The sequence below is a fragment of the Monodelphis domestica genome, chromosome 3, assembly GCF_027887165.1.
Source record: "Monodelphis domestica isolate mMonDom1 chromosome 3, mMonDom1.pri, whole genome shotgun sequence".
Classification (NCBI taxonomy): domain Eukaryota; kingdom Metazoa; phylum Chordata; class Mammalia; order Didelphimorphia; family Didelphidae; genus Monodelphis; species Monodelphis domestica.
In genome coordinates this window covers 119920350-119947643 of record NC_077229.1, presented here as the reverse complement: position 1 = coordinate 119947643, position 27294 = coordinate 119920350, and the positions used below count along the sequence as shown (strand labels likewise).

The 27294-nt window shown below is 34.5% G+C and overlaps 1 protein-coding gene across 1 annotated transcript in view; it reads left to right on the top strand.

The window, feature by feature from the left end:
• Positions 1-27294, top strand: part of KHDRBS3 (KH RNA binding domain containing, signal transduction associated 3) — a 244355-nt gene extending 217061 nt beyond the window's left edge. Inside the window, exons 7-9 of the mRNA XM_001370743.5 lie at positions 393-475; positions 23962-24020; positions 26682-27294. Of these exons, the coding sequence (XP_001370780.1) occupies positions 393-475; positions 23962-24020; positions 26682-26773 (234 nt within the window). The 3' untranslated portion in view covers positions 26774-27294. The remainder of the gene's footprint in view (positions 1-392; positions 476-23961; positions 24021-26681) is intronic.

Here is a 27294-nt window from a genome sequence, read left to right as displayed (position 1 = left end):
ATTATATGGCCCACATTATCCATAATCTTGGTAGTAATAATATCCCTTTGCTCAAGTGATTTGATGTAGATAAGAGAATTCCATAAAGTTATATATAAAATAAAGGTGAGTGAAATAAAAGTACCTATACTAACCTTTGTAACTGGGGAATTAAAAGTAGACTTAAAAATAATAAGTTTGCAATACTGTTTCTTTAATGAAATGTTTTTGGTATTACTTTTTTGATTCAAAATCCTACATGATCATTTTATGGAAATACTTTTTTGAGTCCTATTTGATTTATTAACTATCCAATGAGAGCCAAAGCATTTTGTTTTATCGTACATGTCTTTTTTCTGTAGAATTTTATTGTTGGAATCTTTATTCATGCTTTTCCTATTATGCTTTTTCAGGAGTATGATGATGGATACGGCACAGCTTATGATGAGCAAAGTTATGATTCCTATGATAACAGCTATAGTACACCAGCACAAAGGTAAGGCTCAATCTTTACTTACTATTCCCTGAAACTGACTGTCCAAACCACATTTTTTGTGTAACATGAGAAATAAAGTAACATTCAAGCCAGAGCATATTTGATAAGAACTTCAATCTTAGAATTATGATTCCTATATGCTATTCCCTATAAAACGGATATATTAAACTTGCCTTGCTTTCTATTTTTTAAGTATGCCAGGCTCCTTATTCTCAAAAATTTATTAAATGTTTAGAATCTGCCAGGCTCTTTTGTAAAGAAAGGCAGTGAGAATCCCTGTCATAGCTAGATCATAGAAGGAACAGAGGGAAAAGTAAAATTTAAGAATAGTGGAAAGGGAGAAAGGAGCCAGATAGTGAAGAACTTTAAATACCAAACAAAGGATTTATATTTGATTCTGGAAACAATAGGGAGATCCTTGAATTCATTTAGTATGGAAGTGACATAGCTAGATTTAACCTTTAGAAAAATCACTTTGGCATCTGAGGGGGAGGATGGAGTAGAGTGGAGAGAAACTTGAGTCAAGATGACCAATCACAAGTATGTTGCAAGCATACAAGTTTAGGCAAGCAGCAGTGAGAGCCTGTAGCAGAGTGGTGGCTGTTAGAGGAGAGAAGGGGATATATAGGAGAGATACTATGAAAATGAAAGTGAAAGCATTTGCTAACAGATTGGATGTGTGAGTTGAGTACAAAGTAGGAGTCAAAAAGCAAATCTATTTTGGAAATCCTAGGTAACTGAGACAGTGATCATGTCGTTAAATTGAAATGTTCAGAAAAGGGGATGATTTTCAAAGGAAAGATAACTTGTTTTTGATCTGTTGAATTCGAGATGCCTATCGGAACATTCAAATCAAGATGTCTAAAAGGTAGTTAGTTGGTGATTCAGAAATGGAATTCAAGAAAAACACTAAGCTGGATAAGTCTGGAAATCATCTGCATAAAGTGGTTAATTGAACCCATGGGAAATGATAATATCACCAAGTGAGAGAATATATCAAGATTTAAGTTTACTTTACTAGAAGTCTATAAATAGAAGTCAGATACCTTTATTGTGTATTTTAGAGAAAGCAAATTTTGTCTCCACTAAGGGTTTGACTAGAAGACTTTTGAGATTTCTTTCAACTCTGAGTCAGGTTTTTATTCTGTGATTAGTCAGTAAATATTTACTAAGCATCTACTGTGTGCCAGATGCTGGGCTAAATTTTGATGATTCAAAGAAAGACCAAGGACAGCCCCTTTTCTCAATGAGCTTACCGTATGGAGACAACATACAAGCAACTATGTTCAAATAAGCTATTTATAAGATGAATCAGAGATGATCCACAGTGAAAAAACAACACATGAATTATGGGGGAATTGAAGTGACATGAAAAAGCTTATTAAAATTAGTCTATACCTAAAATAAGACAGATGGTATTAAAATATAAAAATAACCTCATGAGAAACTATGCTACTATGAAGGCATCCTGTACTTTCATCAGATGACCATGTGGGCTGGTAAAAATGTTAATGAAATATTTTGATAAAATATTTATGCTCTGAAATTACCTTTTATCTACTCTGAATTCTCTCTTCTCATCTCCTCTCCTCTCCTCTCCTCTCCCCTTCCCTCCCCTCCCCTCCCCTCCTCTTCTCTCTCTCTCTCTCCATAATTGTTGGCATCTTTCCATTATAATTCAAGCACCTTGAGAAAAAGGTTTTTGCTCCACCCTCCTCTTTTTTAAAATTGCCAGCAAATGTAAGCAATGAATACATACAAGTTTGTTGACTATTGACAATTCTAACTTATCATTAATCTCTTACTTGTCATATCTCATGATCTTTCCTCAGTATCTATCTGCCTTGCTAAATGTAGCACTGTTGTCCACCTTCTCCTCTTATAAACTCTGCTCTGGATTTTTCTGACCTAATCTTCTAGTTCTCTTTCTGCCTGACTTGCTACTCTTTTGTTTCCTTTGGTGGATTATCATCCATATAATATCCCATATCTAGGGATGCTTCTTATTGAACAACTTGACATTCCTCCTTCAATAGGGGAAGTCCAAAAAGCCATTAAACAAATGAGTGCAGGAAAGGCACCCGGTAAAGACGGGATCCCAACCGAGGTCTACAAGGCCTTAAATGGAAAGGCGCTCCAGGCATTCCACATAGTGCTGACCAGCATATGGGAAGAGGAAAACATGCCCCCAGAACTCAGAGATGCCTCCATCATAGCCCTATACAAGAACAAAGGCTCACAAACAGCCTGTGACAACTACAGAGGCATCTCACTACTCTCCACTGCTGGAAAGATGCTCGCCCGTGTTATACTCAACAGACTCCTGTCATCTGTTTCAGAGCAGAACCTGCCTGAATCACAATGTGGCTTCCGACCAGATCGCAGCACCATTGACATGGTCTTCACGGTGAGGCAAATGCAGGAAAAATGCCTTGAGCAGAACCTGAGTCTCTACATTGTCTTCATAGACCTGACAAAGGCGTTCGACACAGTGAACAGGGACACATTGTGGGTGATCCTCAGCAAGCTTGGTTGCCCAGCAAAATTCGTCAAACTGATCCAGCTCTTTCATGTCGACATGACAGGGGAAGTCCTATCTGGTGGAGAGACTTCCCATCGCTTCAACATCTCCAATGGCATGAAACAAGGCTGTGTCCTCACTCCGGTACTATTCAACCTATTTTTCACCCAAGTATTACAGCATGCTAGCCCTGGGCGTCTACATCAAATACCGACTAGATGGCTCACTATTTGACCTTCGCCGCCTGACTGCAAAAACAAAGACAACAGAGAGACTCATCCTGGAAGCTCTCTTTGCAGATGACTGTGCTCTCATGGCCCACCAAGAAAATCATCTCCAAACCATTGTGGACAGGTTCTCCACCGCAACAAAACTGTTTGGCCTGACTATCAGCCTCAGCAAAACAGAGGTGCTGTTCCAACCCACACCAGGGAGGCCAACTAACCAGCCGTGCATTACAATCGATGGCTCACAGCTTTCTAACTTCAACACTTTCAAGTACCTGGGCAGCACCATTGCCAACGACGCATCCCTAGACCATGAGATTAATGCCAGGATCCAAAAGGCCAGCCAGGCACTCGGGCAGCTGCACTGCAAAGTCCTCCAACACAGAGGTGTAAGCACTGCGACGAAGCTCAAAGTGTATAACGCAGTGGTCCCCAGCTCGCTCCTGTACGGTTGTGAGACATGGACACTGTACCGAAAGCACATGAAACAACTGGAGCAATTCCACCAACACTCCCTCCGGTCAATAATGAGGATCCGATGGCAGGACCGAATCACCAATCAGGAAGTCCTCGACAGAGCCAACTCCACCAGCATCGAAGTCATGGTCCTCCAAACCCAGCTACGATGGTCTGGACACGTCATCCGCATGGACCCACAGTGAATACCAAGACAGGTATTCTATGGTGAACTGTCAGCTGGACTCAGGAAACAAAGTCGACCAAAGAAAAGATTCAAGGATCAGCTAAAGTCCAACTTGAAGTGGGCTGGCATTACACCAAAGCAACTAGAACTTGTTGCCTCTGACAGAAGCAGCTGGCAAACCCACATTAACCATGCCGCCACCACCTTTGAAGATGAGCGACGTCGACGTCTTGCCGCTGCACGTGAACGCCGACACCAGGCCACAACCGCACCTCCCATAACAACTGGTGTCCCATGCCCCATGTGCCACAAACTGTGTGCCTCAGCCTTTGGACTCCAGAGCCACATGAGGGTACACCGTAGATGAAACTGCACAAAGAGAATAGTCATTCTCGATCGCCGAGAGACTACCACTAGGGATGCTTCTCAAAGTTCTTTCCTAAACTTTCTTCTTTTCTATACTCTCTTAGTGATTTTAATTATCATCTTGATAAAGTGATATTTATACAGCACTTTAAATTTGCAAAAAGCTTTACACACATTATCTCATATGACTCATAGATCCAAATATTTAGCCTTGGGCTTTTCCCTGAACTTTAGTCTTACATTCCAAATTTCCTGTTGGACATTTCAAATTGGATATCTTGAAGACCTCTCAAACTTATCATGTCCAAATCTGAAGTCATTATCATTCACTCTTTTCCAAACCTTCTCTTTCAATTTTTCCCTCTTTCCAAAGCAACATCAGTTTCCCAAGTTCATAACTTCATTGTTGTCTTCTATTGTTTACTCACCCTCACTTCACATACACATAATCAGTTGCCAAAACTTGCCATTCATACCTGTGCAAAGTCTCTCATATCCTAATCATTCACCTTACTCACACAGCTACCATTTCAGTTCAGGCTCTCAGGACCTTTGGCTTAAATTATTGCTTCCATTGCTTCCTAAGTGGTCTCCCTGCCTCAAGTCTTTCCTCACTCTAAGCCATGCTCCTCCACATAACTATCAAAGTAATTTTCCTTAAGTACAGCTCTGACTACATTATTCCCTTACTCATGCATCTCTAGTACCTCCCAGTTGTCTCTAGAATAAAATATAAAGTCTCTTAGTTTTAAAGTCCTTCTCAAACTAGCCCCAACCTGAATTTCCAACCTATCTAAATACTGTTCTCCTACTCTGTAATCTAGTCACATTAACCTTCATACTGTTCCTTTCACATGACCATTCATCTCTTGATTTTTGGCCTTTGTAGTAATCTTGCCCCCTTTTCTCAGACATTCCCAACTATACCTGGAATTCATTCTCTCCACTTCTATTTGGAAATCCTTTCTGATTTTTAGATACTTCTAAAGCTCCACCTCCTATAAGTAAGAATCTTTACCTGATTCCCAAAATATGTTGGGAATGTTGGTGTTATACCTCTCACACTACTGTATATTTAACTATTTTGTATTTATCTGCACACATTCTCTTTCTTCTGCAAATACTAATGGTTCCTTGTCTTCCCCATTACTATGTAAGACCTTTGTGCATAAGGATTATTTCATTCTTTCTATTTGTATCTCTAGCCCCTAGCACAGTAACACATTGTTAACTAATTGATTCTTTCCTTTATGTTCCAAAGATAATTTTCATTAGAAGAGAAAATAAAAGTAAGAACTGAATAGCTCTACCTTTTCTCTGTAGTCAGTTATCATCATCCTATCTGCCTCAAGCAAAGATTTTCTCCTTTGACCACTATCTTTCTCCAAATAGAATTTTTAAATAATTATAATCATAAAAAGCAAATTTTTTTTCATCAATTGCATCCTCTAGTTCTGAGCTTTCATACTCTGGCATCATTCTAATTTTTCCATGTCCAACTGAACCAGGAAAAAAGTATAAACAATGACTGTAACAATGGAAACTGAATAATATGAAAACAGGGACAGAACTCAGCCTTAGTGAAGAATTATTAGAATGTAGCCTTTCCCTTCTTAGTAGAATTTCAGAACTGGTGGAGTAGATTGTCACATATCCTAAGAGAATTTGTTGTTATATTGTTTGGTTTTGCTGAAATACTTTTCTTTTTTATTATTTATTAGAAAGAATGACGTGGGAAGACCATATTTAGATATTGTGATATAAAAAGTTGTTTGTTTAAAAAAATTCTAATAAAAAAGGGAAATGAAAAAAATTCTTTAAGTTTCAAGGTGTCCTGGATAGAATATAACAAAGGGCAGACTGAGGCAAATCTCTGATTTAATAGGGCATATTATCTATCAATAAAGGACAGGTCATTGGTATGCCTCCGTTTGTGCCAAAGACCCAAATTGAGGCTTCTTTTATATATAGATATATCTTCTTCTGTTTGGGTTGACAGCCTATCTTTTGGACCTTCTGGGACAAGCATAAGGCAGCTCTGATTTATGGGTGTTTTAATGAGGAAGTGGGCCAAGATATTTTTCAGAGCTCCTTCCCCATTACTTTATTATTTGGGAAAGAAAGGACTACTCAGATGGGTAGATTCCTACATCAAGGGGAAATGGCTTTCCAATGAGGCTGATCTACCTCTCTCTGGTACTTAAGAAATGGAATGTTATCTGATTCATGAGAACCAGCTTCTGCCAATCTTTTCCTAGAAATCCATAAGCTCTTTTAATCAGATATTTGCTGACTTAATTCCTTCCAATTTTTGACCAGATCACAAATCTTAATGAAAAGAATAAGAAGAACAAAAGGTCTCTCCCAAAGTAGATGTATTTGGGAAATATGGTGGGCAGATAGAATAGATTACAATCCTAAACTAGAATGAGAAACATCCCTTCATGCCAAGAGCTAGGGGGAGATTTTTACAGATTAATATTAAAAATCAAGGGATACAGCAATGAAATTAGTTTTCCTCAAAGGTCTTTATATAGATTATATTTTAGTTTAAGGGAGAAGGTATTCCCTTATAAACATGGAAAATTAGAACTGGATGTGATGCTATATATCATTTAGTACAGGGCCCACTTTGTATGTTGAAGGAATTTAGTCTTAATGATATGGTGACTTGCTTAACTTATTCAGTTTAATAGAGCTGGAACTTAAATAAGTTTTCTTACCCTTTCAGTGCAGTACTCTTTCCCAAATAGAAAATATGCAGTTAGTGTGCAAAATGACCTAAAGAAACTGAGACACTTGGATATGGTGACCATAGAAATTAAGCTTATATTTAAATTTTCCTTTCTAAATACCTCTCTTCTACCTCACCTATAAAGCAAGTCATTCCATGTAATAAAGATTTTTTTTAAAACAAAGCATTTAAGCCAAACAAACCAATGTAATAATCAGTGTCTGTCTGTATATGAAATATTCCAAAGCCCTACTCTTCTACCAGACAGCTAAGTCACCCAGTAGTTAAAAGAGGAGTCTCAGAGTTAGGAAGACCAGAATTCAAAGCCTGCCTCAGACCTGGGCAAGTCACTTAACCATTGTTAGCCTCAGTTTTCTCATCTGTAAAATGGGAGTAATAATACTTCCCAGAGCATATAAAAGTGTTTTTCAAATCTTAAAGCCCTCTATAAATATTAACTATTAACTAGCAGAGGGAGAAAGAGAGAGGGAGAGGAAAGGGGGAAGGGACAAAGAGACAGAGACAGCCAAACGTAGTTATTACATATTCCAATTCTTTTATGAATTCTTTATGTTCATTTTTTAACACAGTTGCATTTCTGTTATTGAGTGATTTAGAACATTTTTCCTATTATTATTAATAGTTTTGATTTCTTGGTCTGAAAAAATTTCTTGTTCATATTCCTTTGACCATTTGTCAATTAGATAAATGACTTATATTCTTATAAATTTGACATAATTATTCACATATTTGAGAAATTAGACCTTTATCAGGACTAGGCAGAAATTTGCTTTAAAACATTTTTGCTTGTTTGTTGTTTCCCTGCTGATCTTGGTGACATTGGTTTTGTTTATACAAAAACTTTTTAGTATAATCAAAATTGTTCATTTTACATCTTATAATGTTCTCTATTTCCTGTTTGGTCATAAAATTCTTCCCTTTTCCACAGATCTAATAGGTAGAATATTCTATGTTCCCCTAATTTGCTAATGGTATCATGCTTTATGTCTGTTTTCCAATTTTCCCAGGAGTTTTTGTCAAATGGCAAGTTCTTTTCCCAAAAGTTGGGCTCTTTGGGCTTATCAAACACTAGATTGCTATGGGCATTTACTCCTGTATATTGAGTATCTAATCTATTGCTGCTACACACTTTTTTTCATTAATTCCCTTGTTATTTGTGACCTTTTGTTTTTCCAGATGACTTCTGCTATTATTTTTTCTAGTTCTTGGAAATAATTTTTGGATAGTTTGACTGGTATGGCACTGAATAAGTAAATTTAGGTAGAATTATCTTTATTATATTAGCTCTACAAGCAATTAACATTTTCCCAGTTGTTTAGATTTCACTGTATTTGTATAGAAAAATGTTTTTACTTTGTATTCATATAATTCCTATTTGTCTTGGCAAGTAGATTTCTAGGTATTTTATGTTGTTGCATTATTTTAAATGGAATTTCTCTTTCTGTTTCTTACTGCTTAATTTTGTAGGTAAAAGATAGAAATGTTGATGATTCATGTGGATTTATTTTGTGTCCTGCAACTTTGCTAAAGTTGTTAAATATTTCAACTAGTTTATTTAAGTTGATTCTCTAGGTTGCTCTAGGTTTACTATCTTATCTTTTGCAAAATGTGGTAGTTTAGTTTTACATGTCACCTACTTTAATTCATTCAATTTTTTTTTCCTTCTCCCTGCTAAAGCTATCATCTCTAGTACAATATTGAATGATAGTGGTGATAATAGGCATCTTTGCTTCACCCCTGATCTTACTGGGAAGTCTTCTAACTTATTCCCCTGGCAGATGATACTTGCTAATGGTTTGAGATAGATACTACTTATCATTTAAAAAAATATTTTTTTTAAAAACCCTTACCTTCTGCCTTGGAATCAAGGCAGAAGAGTGGTAAGGACTAGGCAATGGAAGTTAAGTGCCCAGGGTCACAAAGCTTGGAAGTGTTTGAGACCAGAACCTAAGACCTCCTGTTTCTAGGCCTGGCTCTCAATCCACTGAGCTACCTAGCTTCCCCCAATACTATTTATCATTTTAAGGAAAGGCCCATTTATTCTCATGCTTTCTAGTGTTCTTTAATAGTAATGAGTTTTTGTGTTTTGTCAGACATTTTTCTGCAACTATTGAGATAATCATGTAGTTTCTTTTAGTTTGGTTATTGACATGATCAATTATGCTTTATAGATTTCCTATTATTAAAGCCAATCCTGCATTCCTGGTTACAGTGAATGATCTTTGTGCTATATTACTGTAGTTTCCTTGGTAGTATTTTATTTAAAATTTTTATATTAACATTCATTAAGTAAATTGGTTTACAATTTTGTTTCTCTGATTTTGCTCTTTATGGCTTAGGTAAGAGGTCTCATATTTGTGTCATAAAAAGAATTTAGTAGGACTCCCTACTTAGCCTATTTTTCCAAATGGTATAAACCATATGGGGATTAATTGTTCTTTAAATATTTTTGATAGAATTCACTTGTGAATCCATCTGTCCCTGAGGATTTTTTTAGGGATTCTTTGATGGCTTGTTCGATTTCTTCTTCTGAAATGGGATTATTTAAATAACCTATTTCCTGTTTTGTTAATGTGGGCAGTTTTTGTAAATATTCATTCATTTTAATTAAATTGTCAGATTTATTGGCATATAATTGGGCAAATAGTAATTGCTTTAATTTCTGCTTCATTGGTAGTATATTCCCCTTTTTCATTTTCTGTACTGATAATTTTACTTTCTTTATTCCTTCTTTTAATCAATTTAATCAATGCTTTTCATCTATTTTATTTATTTTTTCCTAAAACCAATTCCTAATATTATTTTAGTTCAATCTCATTCAACTTATTAATTTCTCCTTTGAATTTTAAGGTTTCCAATTTAATCTTTAATTGGGCATATTTATTATTTTTTCTGCTTTTTGGTTAGATCTGTTTTTTCATTATGTTATTGATGTAAGCATTTAGAGATATAAATTTTTCCCTACTACTGCTTTGTCTGTTTCCCATGAATTTTGACATGTCTCTTCATTTTTATTCTTTTTAATGAAATTATTGATTGTTTCTGTAATTTGTTCTTTGACATACCCCTTTTTTTAGATTTAGATTACCTAGTTTCCAACTAATTTTTAATTTGTCTTTCCATGGAACCATTTTTTTTAAACCCTTAACTTCTGTCTTAGAATCAATAGAGTGGTAGGGTTAAGTGACTTGCCTGTGGTCACATAGCTAGGAAGTATCTGAGGTGAGATTTGAACCTAGGTAGGAACTTCCATCTCTGAACCTCACTCTCAATCCACTGAGCCACCTAGCTGCCCCCCATGGAAATTTATTATAATTTTTACTGCATTGTGATCTGAGAAGGATGCATTCATTATTTCTTCTTTTCTGTTTTTGGTTGTGAAGTTTTTCTGCCCTATTTCATGCTCAGTTTTTGTGTTATGTGCCATGTACTACTGAAAAGAAGGTATTTTTTTTCCATGCCCACTAAATTTTCTCCAGAGATGTATTAAAACTAGATTTTCTAAAATTTCATTCACTTCTTTGCTTCTTTCTTGTTTTTTATTTGTTTGTTTGTTTGTTAAATTTTTATAGTTCTGTGATGGGAAGATTATATTTCCTCCTGAAGCTCATTTAATTTCTCTTTTAAAAATTTGGAGGCTATGCCATAATGTATGTTTAGTATTGATATCACTTCATTGTCTATGGTATATTTATCAAGATGTAATTTCCTTTTTTTCTCTTTTAATTAGATATTTTTGCTTTAGCTTTGTCCGAAATCATGATTGCTACTACTGTATTTTTACTTTCAGATTCACAGTAATATGAATATGTTGCACTGGAGTATGAGTCCTGCCTGATTGCTGGTATGACCAGGGTGTCTCTAGTCTTCCCTTAGTCTTGTACCCCATAGGTACACTGTGGGGTGCCTTGAGCTTTGCTTTGGGCTTCACTAAGGGCTTGGACAGGGGTTCCTGGCCTCCCCTGAGGCCCACAATGGCCAGGTACACTGTGGACAGCTTTGTACTAGGGCTTGGAGCCTCACTGCAGGCTTGTGCTAGGGAGTAGAACTTCAAGGTATTGATGTAGGGTGCTCTGTTGTTAGCTTAGGCAGGGTCTCGGGACCTCAAAGTTAGCTTTGGCCCATGTTCAGAACCTGGAGCAGTAGGCTTGGAGTTCCCTTGGGCCAGTATTTCTTGGTGTGGCCTTGCTGTGGGCAGGGCTTCTCCCTTATCCCAGTCAAATGGACCTTCTCTGGCGATCTTCCATTGCCTTCTGCAGGAAAGATACTTTAATTAGTCCTCTTGTTTCCATCTTTCCAGTATTCATTTGAAAGTATTATTCTAAGGTTGGTTGAAGAGGGTTCTCAAAATAATTCCAGCTTTCTTTGAATTTACTCCAACATTTTGGCTCTACCACGTCAAGCATTTGCTTATCCATGTGTGGCAACTCAATGATTTCAAGAATATTTTTTTGTTTTAGAACTGAAGCAATTTTATAGGGAAAATCCTTGTATTTAAAATATTCTATCATAGAAAGATTAGGGAAAATAGTACTGTTTATATTAGAATTCTTCAGCAAAGGTTGTTACTGTTAGGTGTAGGAGACTGAGTTAAGGAATATCAAATATTACAAATAAGCATGAACTTTCCATAAGAATAATTTTGTAACCTTAGACTAAAATGTATTTTCTTTAAAAATAAATAGTATTGAAATTTTAATTTCCCCTAAAAGCATTACATAGGAATACTAGGCTTGCTCCTTTTGCCACTTAGAATCTTCATGCATGATCTACACAAGTGTTTAGGAAGACAATAATAGGGCAAAGGCAAGTGAATACTAATAAATCAATTGCCACTGTCAGTTCCCTATTTAATGTTCTCTAGAATACATGAGATTTATCACTAAGGAATTGTAGAATAATGGTAGTATATGGAAACAACGTCCACCAGGGATATGTACTACATCATTTGGATTTAGCACTGCCATCTGCTTAATAGCATCAAGATGACTACAGAGGTACTTATGATCAACCATTCATAGCAGTGACAGATGCTGCCGAGAGTTAACATGCCAAAGAAAAAGGTTTGTTACCAAAATGCAGATTATGTGACAAGGTTGCCAAAAAGAGGATTTTTTTTTTACCTCTCTGATAGCTAAAGAATTCTTCCACCTTTTCTTTCAAGGTCCCTGTGCTTAAGGATGTTTATTGAACCATAGATGTGTGTTCTTCTAACTATCTAACTTAAGATTGTTTATAAGTATAAGAAGCTACTAAAAATATTGGTGTAAACATTTATCTACGTGATCTTATCTTCCAGACAGAATAAGTATAACATTTATGTTATTCTTGAACTTTCAATTATACTTCTTGGCTGGATCTGAGATACTGGAACCTGTAAAGGCCTCCCCTGTGTAATAAATAATAATTAACCCAATGAAATACCACCATATTAATAACATGGTTTTGATGTTCCAATAGACAAATACCTTTTCTAAATATAATATTATTAAAATTAATTTAGCTTAGCAATATAATTCATAAACAGAACAGAAAGGGGCCTTAGACATCATCTATCCTAAGCCCATCATTTTGTAGATAAAATTGAGGTTCAGAGAAGTGGTTCACAGTTTATAAGTTGCAGAATTAGGCTTTGGAACCCAAGTCCTGTGATTCCAAATAGAAAACTAATTTAGTACTGCCTCTTTGACGAGGAAAAAGATCACTTAGACTTGGGTGCTGGGTTTGATTCCCTCCACTACCATTTTCTTGTCTCTGTGATGAATAGAAGTCATTTAACTTCCCTTTAGTATGCTTGTCTCATCACAAGGCATAACTTCATGGGTCATCTTTAGGAAAACACTTTGTAAATGATAATGTGTCATAAAAATACAAAGATTTCTTACTTTGAAGTCATTTTAAAAGATGTTTAGAGGCACTGTAATGCACTAACCTTAAAACATGAAAATTACACAAGATGAGAAGACATGGAAGGGTTATGATGTGTTTTGGAATTATCCTCATTCTTAAAGAATTCAACAAAAATTGTTTCTAAAGAGAAATTATATATACCCAGGTCTCTCTGCTCTCCCATATAGTAAATAAATATTCAGTATGTCCCAGTTACTCATAAGAATGGACACTACGAGAAAGTTTATGAACCACCATTATAGAGAATATACCCAATGTCCTGGAAGCTGTCCTCTCATTCTTATAACATCTCTAGTATACCAACACTACATTTTACCTGTAAGTCTGCTATCTCTGATTCTTGCTATATAGCATCACAGAACCAGATTATTTGAGAGTAGAAATGATTTCTAGTCCACACATATTATGCCAAAGGAATCCCTACTAGAATATACCTGAATGTGCCAGTTCCCTTAGAAATTAAACTCATCACCTCTTGAAACATCCCCTTTACCAATTTGAATGGCATTGGGAGGAAGGGTTGACTTTCCAGTGTCTACCCTAAATTTTTTATTTAGTTGTGTTTTTTTTAAGCCAAGTGTGAATCTTTGTAACCCCATTTGAATTTTTCTTGGCAAAGGTACTAGAGTGGTTTGCCATTTTTTTCTCCAGCCTATTTTGTAGATGAGGAAACTGAAAAAAAGGGTTTTGCCCAGGGTCACAGAGCTCATAAGTAGCTGAGGGTAGATTTGAACTAAAGAAGATCAGTATTCCTGACTTTAGGATTGGAACCCTCACTGCTACTGATTTCAGAATTAGCATGCATGAATTAATAATATTTTAAAGTAATTTGGAATACCTTATAGGTATGATCTTTTCCAAATGAATAAAAGTAAGTCTTTACTCTGTAAAAGCCCTACTGTAGTGCCTCATCATTGCCATTCCATCAATAAATTTCCATAGTAAATCTATCCATTGTATTTAGCAATTTTCCTGTGATTCTTTTAATCTTTTGCGTATACCAGTCTGTTTCTTTGTCTATCCAATGTTATTGTGTCCTATTCTTAACAAATAAAGAACATACTTTCTTTCTATGATGTTTTTCCTGCCACTGCTCAAGTCAAAAGTTTTAACATATACAACCTAAATGTTACCAGGAACCTTTCTCTTTTCTTTGAGGTTATGAATAGTTAGTTTTGGGTTTTGGTGTATTCTTCCAAGATCTTGGATTAATCTTATCATCTATCCCAGAGAGAATATTGTTATTAAAGAGTTGTGCTTTTACTGGAGGGACTAGTTTAATATCATTGAAATCATTAAACAGTTAGCCAAATGAAGTTAAGTCTAATCTTTTCCTCTTACTGAATTATGAGCCCCGCTCATTTCCCATATGTAACACATTAACTTTTATAGTACATGTAATATAGCAAGTTGCTACATATTGTTCTGTAACATATATCAAATATATGTAGCATATCTAGAGCGAATATATATTTGTAGCTTATATATTCTCTAAGTGTTAATATATCTATACTGACCTAGCTGTATGAATATTATACTTTTTTCTTTTCTTTGGTTTTTCAGTATGCAATAGTTCAAATTTTCTCATATACATATCAATTTCTTTGAGCTGTTTTTTTAGTGATTAAATAATCATTTCAAATACTACAGTATAGACTTTTCTCAGAAAAATCTTCTTTGATACGGATATTTTATATATCATTTCACATCAGTAAGCAGCAGCTCATTAAACAAAGATTCAATTCAGTTAATATATATCTAATAATCATTTTTGCTATCCTATCATTAAAATAATCTAGTTAAAAGTGATTATGTCAAATTGGACATTGTATTATATATGAACCTCAAGACAGAAAAAGAAGTTTTTCATCTTCTAGAGATTTACATGATGGCTTATGAAATTGTATTCAAATTCTTGAGACCTGATTTGGCTGAAAATGGAAAAGGAAGAATTTCATCTATCTACTTTGAACATATCTTAATGTCATAATGAATAAGAGATAATAAATTATTTGTTTAATTTGTGTTTTCTTTAGATTGTAAAAAATTCTTTTTATGGATTGCTTTTGCTTTTAATATTAATTTTATAAAAATTGATAATAATATTTTTAAAATATTTGAAGTATATTTATGATCATCAGTGATGAAATTTCCATTTTCAAATCCTTCCATTCAATTCAGCTAATGTTTATTAATCACCCTCCATTTGGATATCTTTGTACTTTTTCTGAGAATATACAGATAGAATTGACATAATCCTTACCTTCACCAAGCTTACATTTATACATAAGGGGTACAACAGGTACCCAAATATATAAATTTATATTGCATATTAAATAATTTCAGGGCAGAGAGTTGCTAATAACTCAGGGTAAGCTAAGACATGTAAATGGACATCCTCAAAACAACTTAGAAGGTTAGTTTCAGGACCAAGGTCTTAAAACCAGGCTTCTTGCCTCTCACTGCTGCTTTTCCTTTGTACTACATGCAGTACTTTTAAGGACATTCCTATAATTCATGTTAATACTAGTTAATAAAGGGGAAAAAGAGGACTAGTATGTTCTCTTTACCATCATTTTTAGTAAAATTGTCTCCTCCTTTGTGTTTGTTTTCCTGCTATCTAGCACATTGCCTGGACCTTGGTAGGTGCTTAATAAGTCCTTGATTGATAATTAATTTCCACTTTTATGAACAGTGAATTTAGTGTTCACCATCTCAAAAAACATTGAAATATTTTAAAATGTTTAGTTATCAAAACAGTGTAGAAAAATTATCGTTTTAAAATCCTCTTTTAAACCTTTTCTACCCTTCAAGCATTACATCATTGAATTGTCATATATTCAGGTTATAATTTGAATTTTCTCTTCTTTGCCTTCCCTTACTAATAATATGATAAATTTAGTAACACTTAAATGTCACAAACTCAGTCTGGAATAAAACAATAAGGTTTATAATTTAGAAAATCATCTTTGTTATAGTATTCAGGGAAGTTAAATTCATGAGGACAGAAAAAAGAAAACAGCAGCAGAAACCTTGTCTGGGATATGTTTAAATTAATTCAGACTTGATTACAAGTAAAATGTCTCCAAATTCTTAACAAAAAGCTCCGAATTTTGTGTTTATTGGAATGGAAAATGAATAGCAGAAAGTGGTAAAACAGCCTTGCTTCTAGTTTTATTCTCGACTAGTTTAGCTAAACCAGGTGACTGGGAAAGAGAGAGTTAAATAAATTGTCTCCATTCTATCCAGTTAGGCTAGCAGAGCAGACTGACAGAATTAAACACTGTTGTAATTAGCTAATAAACATCTCTGGTAAAAATCCTAGATAAATAACTCTAAAAAAAAAACCTTAAGGATAGTAGAACCAAAGAAAAAGTAATGACTTGGGAAATTCCATTTATCCAGTTAAGTACTTGATACTGACATTAAGTCTACAGACATTTTTAAAGCACTTATATGTCATGCATTGTACAAAGGGCTGTGTATTGTGTGCATGTAACTATTTTTAATAGAAATATTGTAACTGGAAAGGAAATTGTAGATCAAGTCAGAGAGATTAAGGACAACTTTAAATAGTTACATAATGCCAAAGCTAACGCTCAAACCACTTTTTTCCACCTCTAAATCTAGGGCTATTTCTATTCATAAGTGTGTTTATTAATCAGGGTTATTAATAAAATTGCTTTGCCAAAAAGTTCATTTCACATTCTTTGAATCAGGGAATATAGATGTCATTATCAAAGTAAAACTACATTAATTATCAAAAAATGGAAATTAGGGACCCCTGGTTATAAAAACTTTAACAAAAAAGAAAAAGGATGAGAAACACTTAACTAAGATGTTGCATTTTGTGATGTTATGATTAGAGATTTTCTTTAGATAAACTGTACTATTCATGCAGCCAAGTCATCACAGTTTTATTAAACCCAAAGGCTACATAGCCTATTATCACCTTTAGAAGCTGTTCATTATAGAGGATGTTATGATCAGATTAACAAAGAATTGATTTTATGCTCCAGCCATTGGGATGTGGAAAATGGCTTTGGTGTTTAGAACCCTTCACAATAATGGGATTTCATTGATTTACAAGTATTTATAGAACAGCATCCTAGAGTAGAGATGGAGTTTTAATGGTCAGCTCTCCCCAATAACCCTCTTACCTGTGGTTTAGTGACCCTTTGTACACCAGCCTTGACTAAAGGGCCACTGTTTGAACACCTTCACTTAATGACTATTAATGAGTCTATTTACTAAGTATTCACTAAACAAAGAGTCTCTATTCATGCTATCTGTGTTTTCCATCAGAGATCATGATAATGTAGCAGGAAAAACTGGTCTGAATGTCAATATCATATCATAAAATGCTATTTCTCAGTCTAATAAGTCTCACTTTTCTCTTCTGCTTTAGAACAGTTTTTATAAGAGCCTCTACTCTTCCCTTGGCCACTCACTCTGTGTCCCGGACCATGTCCCTTTATCTTTCTTCAGTTTAGTTTCTGACATCCATAAGATCATTTCAGTGAGTTCTAACCAGTTTGGATCAGGCACTTTTTTTTCTTCTCAACTTTTTCTTTAAATCAAGATTTAAGAGAAATGCTCATTAATAGAAATTTTAATATACTTTTCATTTAAATCAGTAGGTCCTTCTCTCCTTCCCCTTAGAACATATGTTGGACTTGTAGTTTTTTATCTTAGAAGTGTAATCTTTCTTTATTTAATAGACATTGAAAGTCTATGAAATGAAGTGCTGCAAAAGCAATTCAGACAGAACTGACAGGTAAAAGAATGGAGCTCAGCTGCTCAAAGCATCCAGATTTGATGACAGTCTTGCAATAAATAATCAGAAACTGGTAAAATGATAGCAGATGTCAGTTTAAAGTTTTCACTTGTCAAAACTAAAATTGTCTTATCACCAAACTTTTACAAGACCAAGTTATGCCACTTTTATCCTCATATTTGTTGGGGGAGTAGAATAGGGAGAGGACAAGTTTCCCTTTTTTTATGTTTCCTGTTAAAGGAATACAAACATGTAAAATTTAAATATGAATCTACATTAATTACTTCACAGTCAATTGCTTGAAATGTTTAATAAAGTCTGGTTTAGCCAGAAAGTAATTATTATATTCTCATATATTTATTATTCTCAGTACCTGTCATTTACTGTACAGCATTAAACAATCAAGAGTAGTTTCCAAAGAGACAGATTTACCTTCAATGTTATGAGTAGGTTATCACATTTGATTTGAAGGACAAAGATAAAATTCTGAAGAACACTAAAGCTTTATACCAAGAGCCCTTATGATGAAAGTGTTACACTTTGCTGAGAAGTCAGGTTCATTTTCCCTAATACTAAGTTTTCAGGTATTATTTGTTAAATTGTTATAGCATAATGCCCTCTAATTTTAACTGTTCTATGACAAGACACCCCTAGCAAGCTAGTATTTTGTTGACATGTTTATGCATTGATAGATTATACAAAAATTTTCTAAATATTGATGATGGAAACATAATTCTAATAATCCTTACTGTAATATCTGGAATCACAAAACAACCAATAAGGAGTTATCATTTTATCAGATACTGAAAAAAATAGCAAAATTCAGTTTGAAGTTTTCTCATGTCAAAACTAAGATTATTTTATCACCTGATTGCCAAACCAAATTATGATAATTTTAATCCCCCAGTTCTAAGGTGAATATATAAGAGGCAGAATGCCCCCATTTTTTGTTCTAGCGCTTGTTAAAAGGATCCACAAGTAGAAATTATCAATTTGTTTTAATAATCATGTGTAAATCCTACACTTTCCCTGGCCTTCTTGATTTGGAAAAAAATACCTCTCCATCTTTCATTTAATAGGCTGTTTATAGATGTTGAATGATTTTTAATTGAACTCAATAGTTCAAAATACTGTGATAATCTTTTATAAAGTAGGTCTATGACCTTTCCTGATTCCCCTCCCCCCCAAGAATTTCTCTTGCCAAATTCACCTGTCACATATGATTTTATATTATATTTGTCTCTGTTTCTCACACTTCCCAGAGTAGAAAGTCTTCTTCTTCATGACAGTACTGTTGCTTTTTAAAAAATCTTTTTTATGTACAGTGCTTTATTTGCAAAAAAGAAATCATCACTTTATTTTTCATGAATTAAGGCTATGAGAGACGCATCCTATTTAATAGAAAGGTCATTAAATTAGGAAGGCAGAGTGACTGGGTCAAATCTTATTTCTGAGTTTGCCTAGTTGTATTATTGTGGACAAATCACTGAACTTCTCTGGGTCTCTGTTTCCTCTGTAAAGTGAGGATAATAAAATGAGAATAGAAAAATCTATAAAACTTACCCCACAGGGTTATTATGAGAACTAAATAAAGGGATATTTATACAACATTTGGCAAATCTTAAAATGCTATACCAATGTCAGCTAATCTAACAGTGCTTTCATATTTTTAAACTTTTCTCTACTTCTTCCCCTTCTTTACATTCTAATATAAAATCATTCATTTTACAAACAGTAAAGACCGACAGCACAGTCTCAAAAACAAGATCGAACAGGGTAGACACAGAAACAAGTGAAATATGGTTTCTCTTCTAGAAACATTGAGTCTAGTAGGAAATTGAAAGAGTGTCCACAGATAAACAGATTGCGGATATACAAATTGTTAGAATAATTTAATAATTTGTGAGATTGAATTGAGAATTTGTGTTTATTTCCATTGACAACAAAAAAGCAACAAATGCAATTGCTATAAAATTAAATAATTAAAAAATAACTTCAAGGGTAAGTGAGTAAAAGTATGAGTAACCAAATGAGAAATAAAAATTGCTAACATTACCAAATGACTACATAATGGCACATAGTATCTTTCCTTATTAACCTTATTAACAAAAATTTTTGCATAAATTTAATCTTTTGTTCATCATCTGCATAATGGTGTGGTAAACTGCCCCTTGTTTTCTTTTAGAAATACATAGCTTTGGGGGCAGCTGAGTAGCTTAGTGGATTGAGAGCCAGGCCTAGAGATGGGAGGTCCTAGGTTCAAATCTGGCCTCAGCCACTTCCTAGCTGTGTGACCCTGAGCAAGTCACTTGACCCCCATTGCCTAGCCCTTACCACTCTTCTGCCTTGGAGCCAATACACAGTATTGACTCCAAGATGGAAGGTAAGGGTTTAAAAAAAAAAAGAAATACATAGCTTCCCATGATGATACTGTGAAGTCAGATCATTATTAGTTTAAAAATATCCATCCATACATTTTATTGTCCCGTTTTGTGTTATTTGATATTTTATTACTGTTCTGACATATCCTGAAGAAAATAGAAGGGCTACAAAATAAAACACAGATTACTATAATGTTATAGGATATAGAGTACTATATTTGGGAGTCCTAAATCCTGAGGTTTAGTCTCACATTCTCTCCAGGCCCCAGTCTCTTCATCTCTAAAACAGTGATAGTAATCCTTGAACTAGTTGCTTGAGGGCAGCAGTGAGAAAAATACTTTTTAAACTATAGAATGCTATATAAATATTAACCCATGATATCCTTCATCTTCATTCGATCTTCTATGTAGTGTCCACATTATGCACAGCACTGTGCTAATGATTATGAATTACATAATAAACAAAGACTGCCAGCTAGAAAGGTTGGCTGCCTAGTTCCTACATATATACTCCTCTAAAACTTTAAAGTTCACAGTGAGATGTAAGAAATTAAATGAGGATCTATAGTAAATGATTTTTTAAAACCCTTTACCTTGTATCTTAGAATCAATAGTGAATATGGGTTTCAAGGCAAAAGAGTGGTAAGGGCTAGGCATCTGCAGTTAAGTGACTTGCCCAGGGTCACCAGGGTCTGATTTGAACCCAGGACCTGCTATCTCCAGACCTGGTTCATTATCTGCTGTTCCACCTACCTGTCTCTAGTAAATGACTTCTTGTACTCCAGAAATAGACAGCCTCCCAGGTGCCATCATCAGTACAGATAAGAAATGTCCAAGGATTCCTGTAATCTGCAATGCACTATATATCCAGAGGCTATAACAGCAAACCTTACACCCCCTGCAGAGCCCAAGAATAGAGAGACTTTCAAAGTTTTTGGCAGCAGTTGTGACCACACCATATGGTGCTACAATTCCTGGACCTAAATCCTTACCCAGGGGATCTGAACTATGTAACACTGTTTAGATACTAGAGGGCCTAGAATATATAGAGATCAGAACCTCAAAACTGGGGAATGGAAAGGGGGGAACTGGTTAGGGGTTAGGTGAAGAGACTGATTCAGGAAGTAGATGTCAGGGGAATGTGGAAAACTAGAATATAGCAAACAGAAATCAATGACTATGAGACAACTAAAAATATTAGAAAAGAATCAAAAGATGGAAAAGAGAAGCAAATGTAAGCTTCTTGATATCAAAAACAGATTGTATGGATAATAAATCAAGCATAGATAATTTAGAATCACTGGAGTTCCTAAAAACCATGATCACATACCCAAATAAAGCCTGGATACTGCATTTCCAGAAATGATACTGCCCAGATCTATTTGAACCAGGAGTCAAAGTAAAGAAATAGGGAATCTATTAATCACCTCTTAAAAGTGAACCCCAAAAGGAAAATTATTGAAAACCAAAATCCAGAGATTCTATATCAAAAAAGAAATATTGCAAGCATACCAAAGAGCTATAATCAGGGTCACACAGAATATAGCAGCTTCTTTCAAAAACCAGGGCATATTTCAATATTCCAAAAAGCAACCATATAGAATTTCAGTCAAGAATTACTGGGGACATTTAGGTGGCTCAGTGAATTGAGATCCAAATGCAGAGACAGGAGGACCTGGGTTCAAATATGGCCTCAAACATTTTCTAGCCCTGTGACCCTAGGCAAGTCACTTAAGCCCCATTGCCTAGCTCTTACCACTCTTTTGCCTTGGAACCAACACATGGTATTGATTTTAAGGCTGAAAATAAAGTTGTTTTTTAAATTACTTTTAGAAAGCTAAATATATTTCAGTTGGAGGGGGGGCACAGACCTTTAATAGAGAGACTTTTCAAGCATTCATTAGGAAAAGATTAGAGTTGTCACAAACACTCCACAAGTAAATATACTTGAGAAATTAGAAGACTCCTTTGTATTTACTAGTGTTGTAGTCCTTACATCCTAGTAGAGGGAAAAAGAAACAAGTGTCTCTTCAGAATCTTAAGATCTTCAGATATTACTGAAGAAAAAACCAAAGTCTTGGGACTTAAGGAGGATTTTTTAAAGGATTTTAAGAGGGGAAAGAGAAGGGTGAATAGAAGGAGGAGCAAAGAGAATGAACTTTCTATATCTCATAATTAGAGTGTATTGGGAATATACAAACATAGAGGAAGGGATGGATGAAATGGACATGAACTGGAGCTTACTCTTAACCTGAAATGAATAAAGGAGTGTTGATAATGAACAGGCACGTATTAACCAGGAGTTGGTATAGAAACTTTAAACTCAATGGAATAATAAAAGTTGGGCTGAGTGGGAGGTGATTAAAAAGAAAGGTAATAGAGAGAGGAAATAGTCACAAATGAAGAGACTGTCTAATCCAAAAGAGGGTGAAAAGGAAAAAAAAACCCTCTAAAGCGAAGCCTTCAACAACCTCAGGCAATTGGAGAAGAGCTGAACAAATTGTAAAATATGAATATGATCTTACCATAAAAAATGCTGACAAGGACAATTTCAGAGAATCTTGTTGTGTGAGCTGATGCAAAATGAGGAGGACCAGGAGAACAATGTATGCAAGGATGGTATTTGTAAAGAGGGGAAGAGGGTTGGGTTCTTTTGCAATACTCAAGAAATCTCATCAGTACAGTGAGCATTCGTGTTTCCAGAATAAACAGGTGGACATAAGATGCAAATATATACATTTTTGGACATTATCACTGTATGGATTTGTTTTGCTTGAATATATTTATTCCCCAAAATCTCCCTTTCCCCTTTCTCAGTTAATGGAGTGGGGGTTTGGGAGTGGGGTTGTATGCAAAGGACAGTTTTGAGAATAGCATAGAATTTATTATATTTTTATGAAAAAACAAGCAATACAAAATGGATATTTGCAGTTTTATATAGAACATCTTTCTGCATTTTTGGAAATACTCTTTTGATGTTAAGTTCTGAATTTCAAAATAATAATTTTTTAAATATTGTAATTATAATCTTTGCATTCAGAAATTGTGTGGTTGGCAGGGAAGAAAAGAAGTGGGGAAAAATCATAAAGCTATAGACAGATCACCATATATAGGACTTCCCTTAGTTACCCTTAGAAATATGTAAGAATTCTACTTCTTGTGGTTTGTGGTCCACTGGAAGCCTTGCCTGTAACTCATTGTTTGCCATATCACACAGTAAATAGCCATATGTCTTAGAAAGAATTTTCAGACTTTAAAATGCATTCATTTTTTTAAAATTCATATTAAACAAAACATCTTTCATTGTTCCTCTCCATCACCTCGAATACATTGTGGTTTTTTCCCTTCTCACCAACCCTAATCTCTTTCTACTAACCATAGTTCAATATTACTATCATTGTTTCCCTCAGGATTTCTTGAATAGTAAATAAAGAGAACACTAGATTGCATTTGTGACTAAGAAAAATTTCGAAGTAGTAATAATCTTAACTGTTAACCCCTCCACCATAAACTTTATTTTTCTGAAAGGATATAAGGGTCAGTATATCAACATCCCTAGGTGGTGGACATCCTGACCTAAGCCTGGTTCTTATCTTTACATAAAGAAGCATGCAAATCTTTTTGTAAATTTCTTATGTAATACTTATTGGATTAGATTTGGGGAAATGAAGAAAGTAGAGTTTGATATTACGCAGTTCCTTGGTGGCTCTAGTGTCAGTACTCTTTCATCTCAACTAGGGGACTCTTTTTTTTTTTAATAAATTTTCCTTTTCTTCTGAATTTTTCTGTTGAGTCAGAATAAAGCATTTTCTATAGCTTAAACAATCTTAAGAAGTTATTTTTACCTAACTATTTTGAACTTTGTTCTTTTTTTTGTGTGTTTTGTTTTGTTTTTGTTTAATACAGTGGTGCTGATTACTATGATTATGGGCATGGACTTAGTGAGGAGACTTATGATTCATATGGTGAGTAACTTGACATCTATGAGTAGAAAAGGAGAAGAGAATCAAATCTAATCTAGGTCCTTTTTAAAGAGAAAAGCTCTAAAGCCTACATTAAAATTAAAACAGAATCTTCTATGAGTTCATTTATACTTATCTAGATATTTTCACAGAGCCCTTTAATATTAAAGAAGCAACAAAACTTATGCAAGATTGTACATGAAATCCCCAAGTCATAGAGAACAAGTCTCTTATTTTAATGTTCTAACCTTCCCAGATTTATCAGACAGCTCACTGGTAGTCACTTCATAAAGGATACAGAAGTATTTAGAAAAATAATAGGGCAAAGGACATGCCAATACTGATGAAGAATCAACTACACAATCCATGGTAAAAGTATCTCAGAACCATCCCTAAGTGTAGCAATAGCAGGTTTAATTAAAAGAATCTGTAGTAACAGCAGAATGCCCATTTTTTTAAAAGTACCTTTACTTGAAAGATGAATATTAAATCTTTGGCTAGAGGTCAGAGGACATAAAGTCCTCAATTAGTTGAGAAGCTCAAAAGCTCATGAATTTCTGGTAAGCAGCACAAGTGAGTCAGGATTCTAGCCTAATGGATGTTATGACATTTTTCTGAACATAACTGGAAAACCATTTTCTGGTGTTCCTTTTGAAGTGCATTTTGTTATATTGCCTGCCTGAAGCAATGATGACCTCAACTAGGATTTTTGTTTGTCGTAACAAACACTTATAAAAATACATTGGTTTGCTGAATGCTGTCTACTTAAATTGATGCAAGTTAGCTTGAGGGGACGTAGCTGATTGCATGTTTGTATCAAAAGAAGAGGTCATTCTAAGCATTTTTCCCTCACAGCTTTTTAAATTGGTCTCTGTGGACAGCATAGCTTTTAAATTGCTGTATGTTGTAGCACAGAACTTAACTCTTTGATGAACAGATCTAGAATTCACTAAGGAAACAATTTTGAAAGAGCTGCGATTCATAAACAACTCAGTGGCAAAGGCTTCAAAACTACAGTGCTTTTTATATTACAAGATGTGAAATATACAGCATCTCATTAAGCACATTTCTTATCAATGAAAAATAATTTATGAGAGCAATAAATTTTCCTTCAGTATAACTTTTGTTTTACACATTCACCTATGGAAAGATCCAATTAAAATGCTACATTATCTCTTTTCCCCAGCTTGTCTGCCCATGTCTTCTGACATTCTATTTTGTTTTCTTTTCCCATTCATGTAAATGGAATTTAATTCTTTTTCCATAACATAATCCATTTATAAAGGTAGTGCTGAAAAACTAGGAAAAGTTTACTTCTTAACATTTTAGACTCCTTTTACATTAGTATCAATGAGGGAGAGTATAGTTGTAGAACTAGTTAGAAAAAGAAAAACATTTGTTCAAGTACTTCAAATTTTGGTTAATGCAGCTCTGACGCAGCTTAATGTTATAGAAAAGATCACTGGACTCCCAATCAGGAGAGATGATTGTAAGCCCTAGCTTTGCCATAGCCCTTTAGCATACATAAATAGGTTCCTCTCTTTGGGGCCTTACCTTCTTTATCTGTTAAATAAGAACAGGATGACCTCATAAAGCCCCTTTTAGCTCTAATGTCTGATTCTATGTCCATTAAAGTTTTGTTTGTTTTAATAAATTGCCACAAAATTTTTCAGTCAGCCTAAGCAAACATTTATTTAGCACAATGTGCAGTGCTAAGGGAGAAAGATTTGCTTAAGATATAATTACTGATTCTGTAGAATTTATTTTAGTACAGTGGTTCAGATTGTAAACAAATGTATATCATGCATTCCTTCATTTGGTCATTCATTCAATAAACACTTATTAAATACCTCATATTCAAGGCTCATTGCATGGGTATTCTAGATGCAAAACCAACAATAATTGAATACTTCACACTTTCAAAGGAGCTTATATTCCTCAGAATAAAAAAATATGTGTCCACATGCATGCATGTACACATATGCAAATATGCATATATACACATGCATAATAGTTAGCAATTTCCTAGTGCTTTATGGTTTACAAAAATAAATTTATATATATTAACCCATTTCCTACACACAATAATCTTTTGTACTTCTGTTATCACCACTTTACACATGAGAAAACCAACCTGAGAAAGGGTTTAGTGGCTTGCTTAGGGGGTCACAGAACTAGTAAGTAATCTGAGACAGGATTCAAATTCAGACATTAATGATTTCATTCTATCCATATACATTTCTCAATATAAAGTATACATAAACTAAATGCAAAAAATATGTCCTGGCATGGCAGGGACAGGGAAGGCTAACAATGTGGAAGAAGAAGAGAGTCCTTTTGTTGGTGATGGCACTTGAGCTAAACCTTCAAGGATATAGGGATAACTGAGAAGAAAGTACATCCCAAGGATGGGGAATGGTAATGCCTGCTAAATATACAAGACAGTTACAAACTAAATATTTTGCCAGGTCCATGAGGAAAAAGGATAATTACTGAAGATGGACAGTTGAGTTGGGCTTTAAAGGACAGATTTAGTCTTCAAAGAAAAGACACATTAAAAATGACATTTATCCATTGGTTCAGTGCTAACTTACAGTCTCAAAAATGAAACCATATTAGCATCAGTAACCATAATCTAATTCTTCTTCTTGTTATCTTTTCTAGGACAAGAAGAGTGGACTAACTCAAGACATAAGGCACCTTCATCAAGGACAACAAAGGGAATCTACAGAGACCAGCCATATGCCAGATACTGATTGTACTGTCTGATGTTGTGAAATATCCAATCTCCACCAGTCCTGTATACTGTTCAAAGTAATTTTTTTCTATGAACAATCCCTTTTTAATAAATCAAAGCGCTTAAAATCTGAATGGATGGACTGAACTTAAAACTACTTTGTTGAAACAACAACCTGGGCAGAAAGACATGTAAAACAAGGAACTTTGTTATTGCCAGTCTGTATATGACAAATAGGAGATCAAAAGGAAAAAAAAAATAACCTTTGATTAACTAGTGTTAAACAAAAATTAGGTTACTAAACATGTTAATCCATCCTTTTAACATAAGCCTCACCTTTCCTTTTAAAGGTTGTCCACAGAATTTAGTTCTATCTTTCAACCATATGCTAGTTTTTTCTCTTGCAAAGATGTGTAAAAAGGGAAGCCAATTACAAATGCAAATAATGTGGTATTCTTTTGTAACTCAAGTCTTGAAATGTTCTGTAGTGTTAAGCAAAGTCTCTTCTTGCTTGATACTAAATAAACTTTTGAAAGAAAA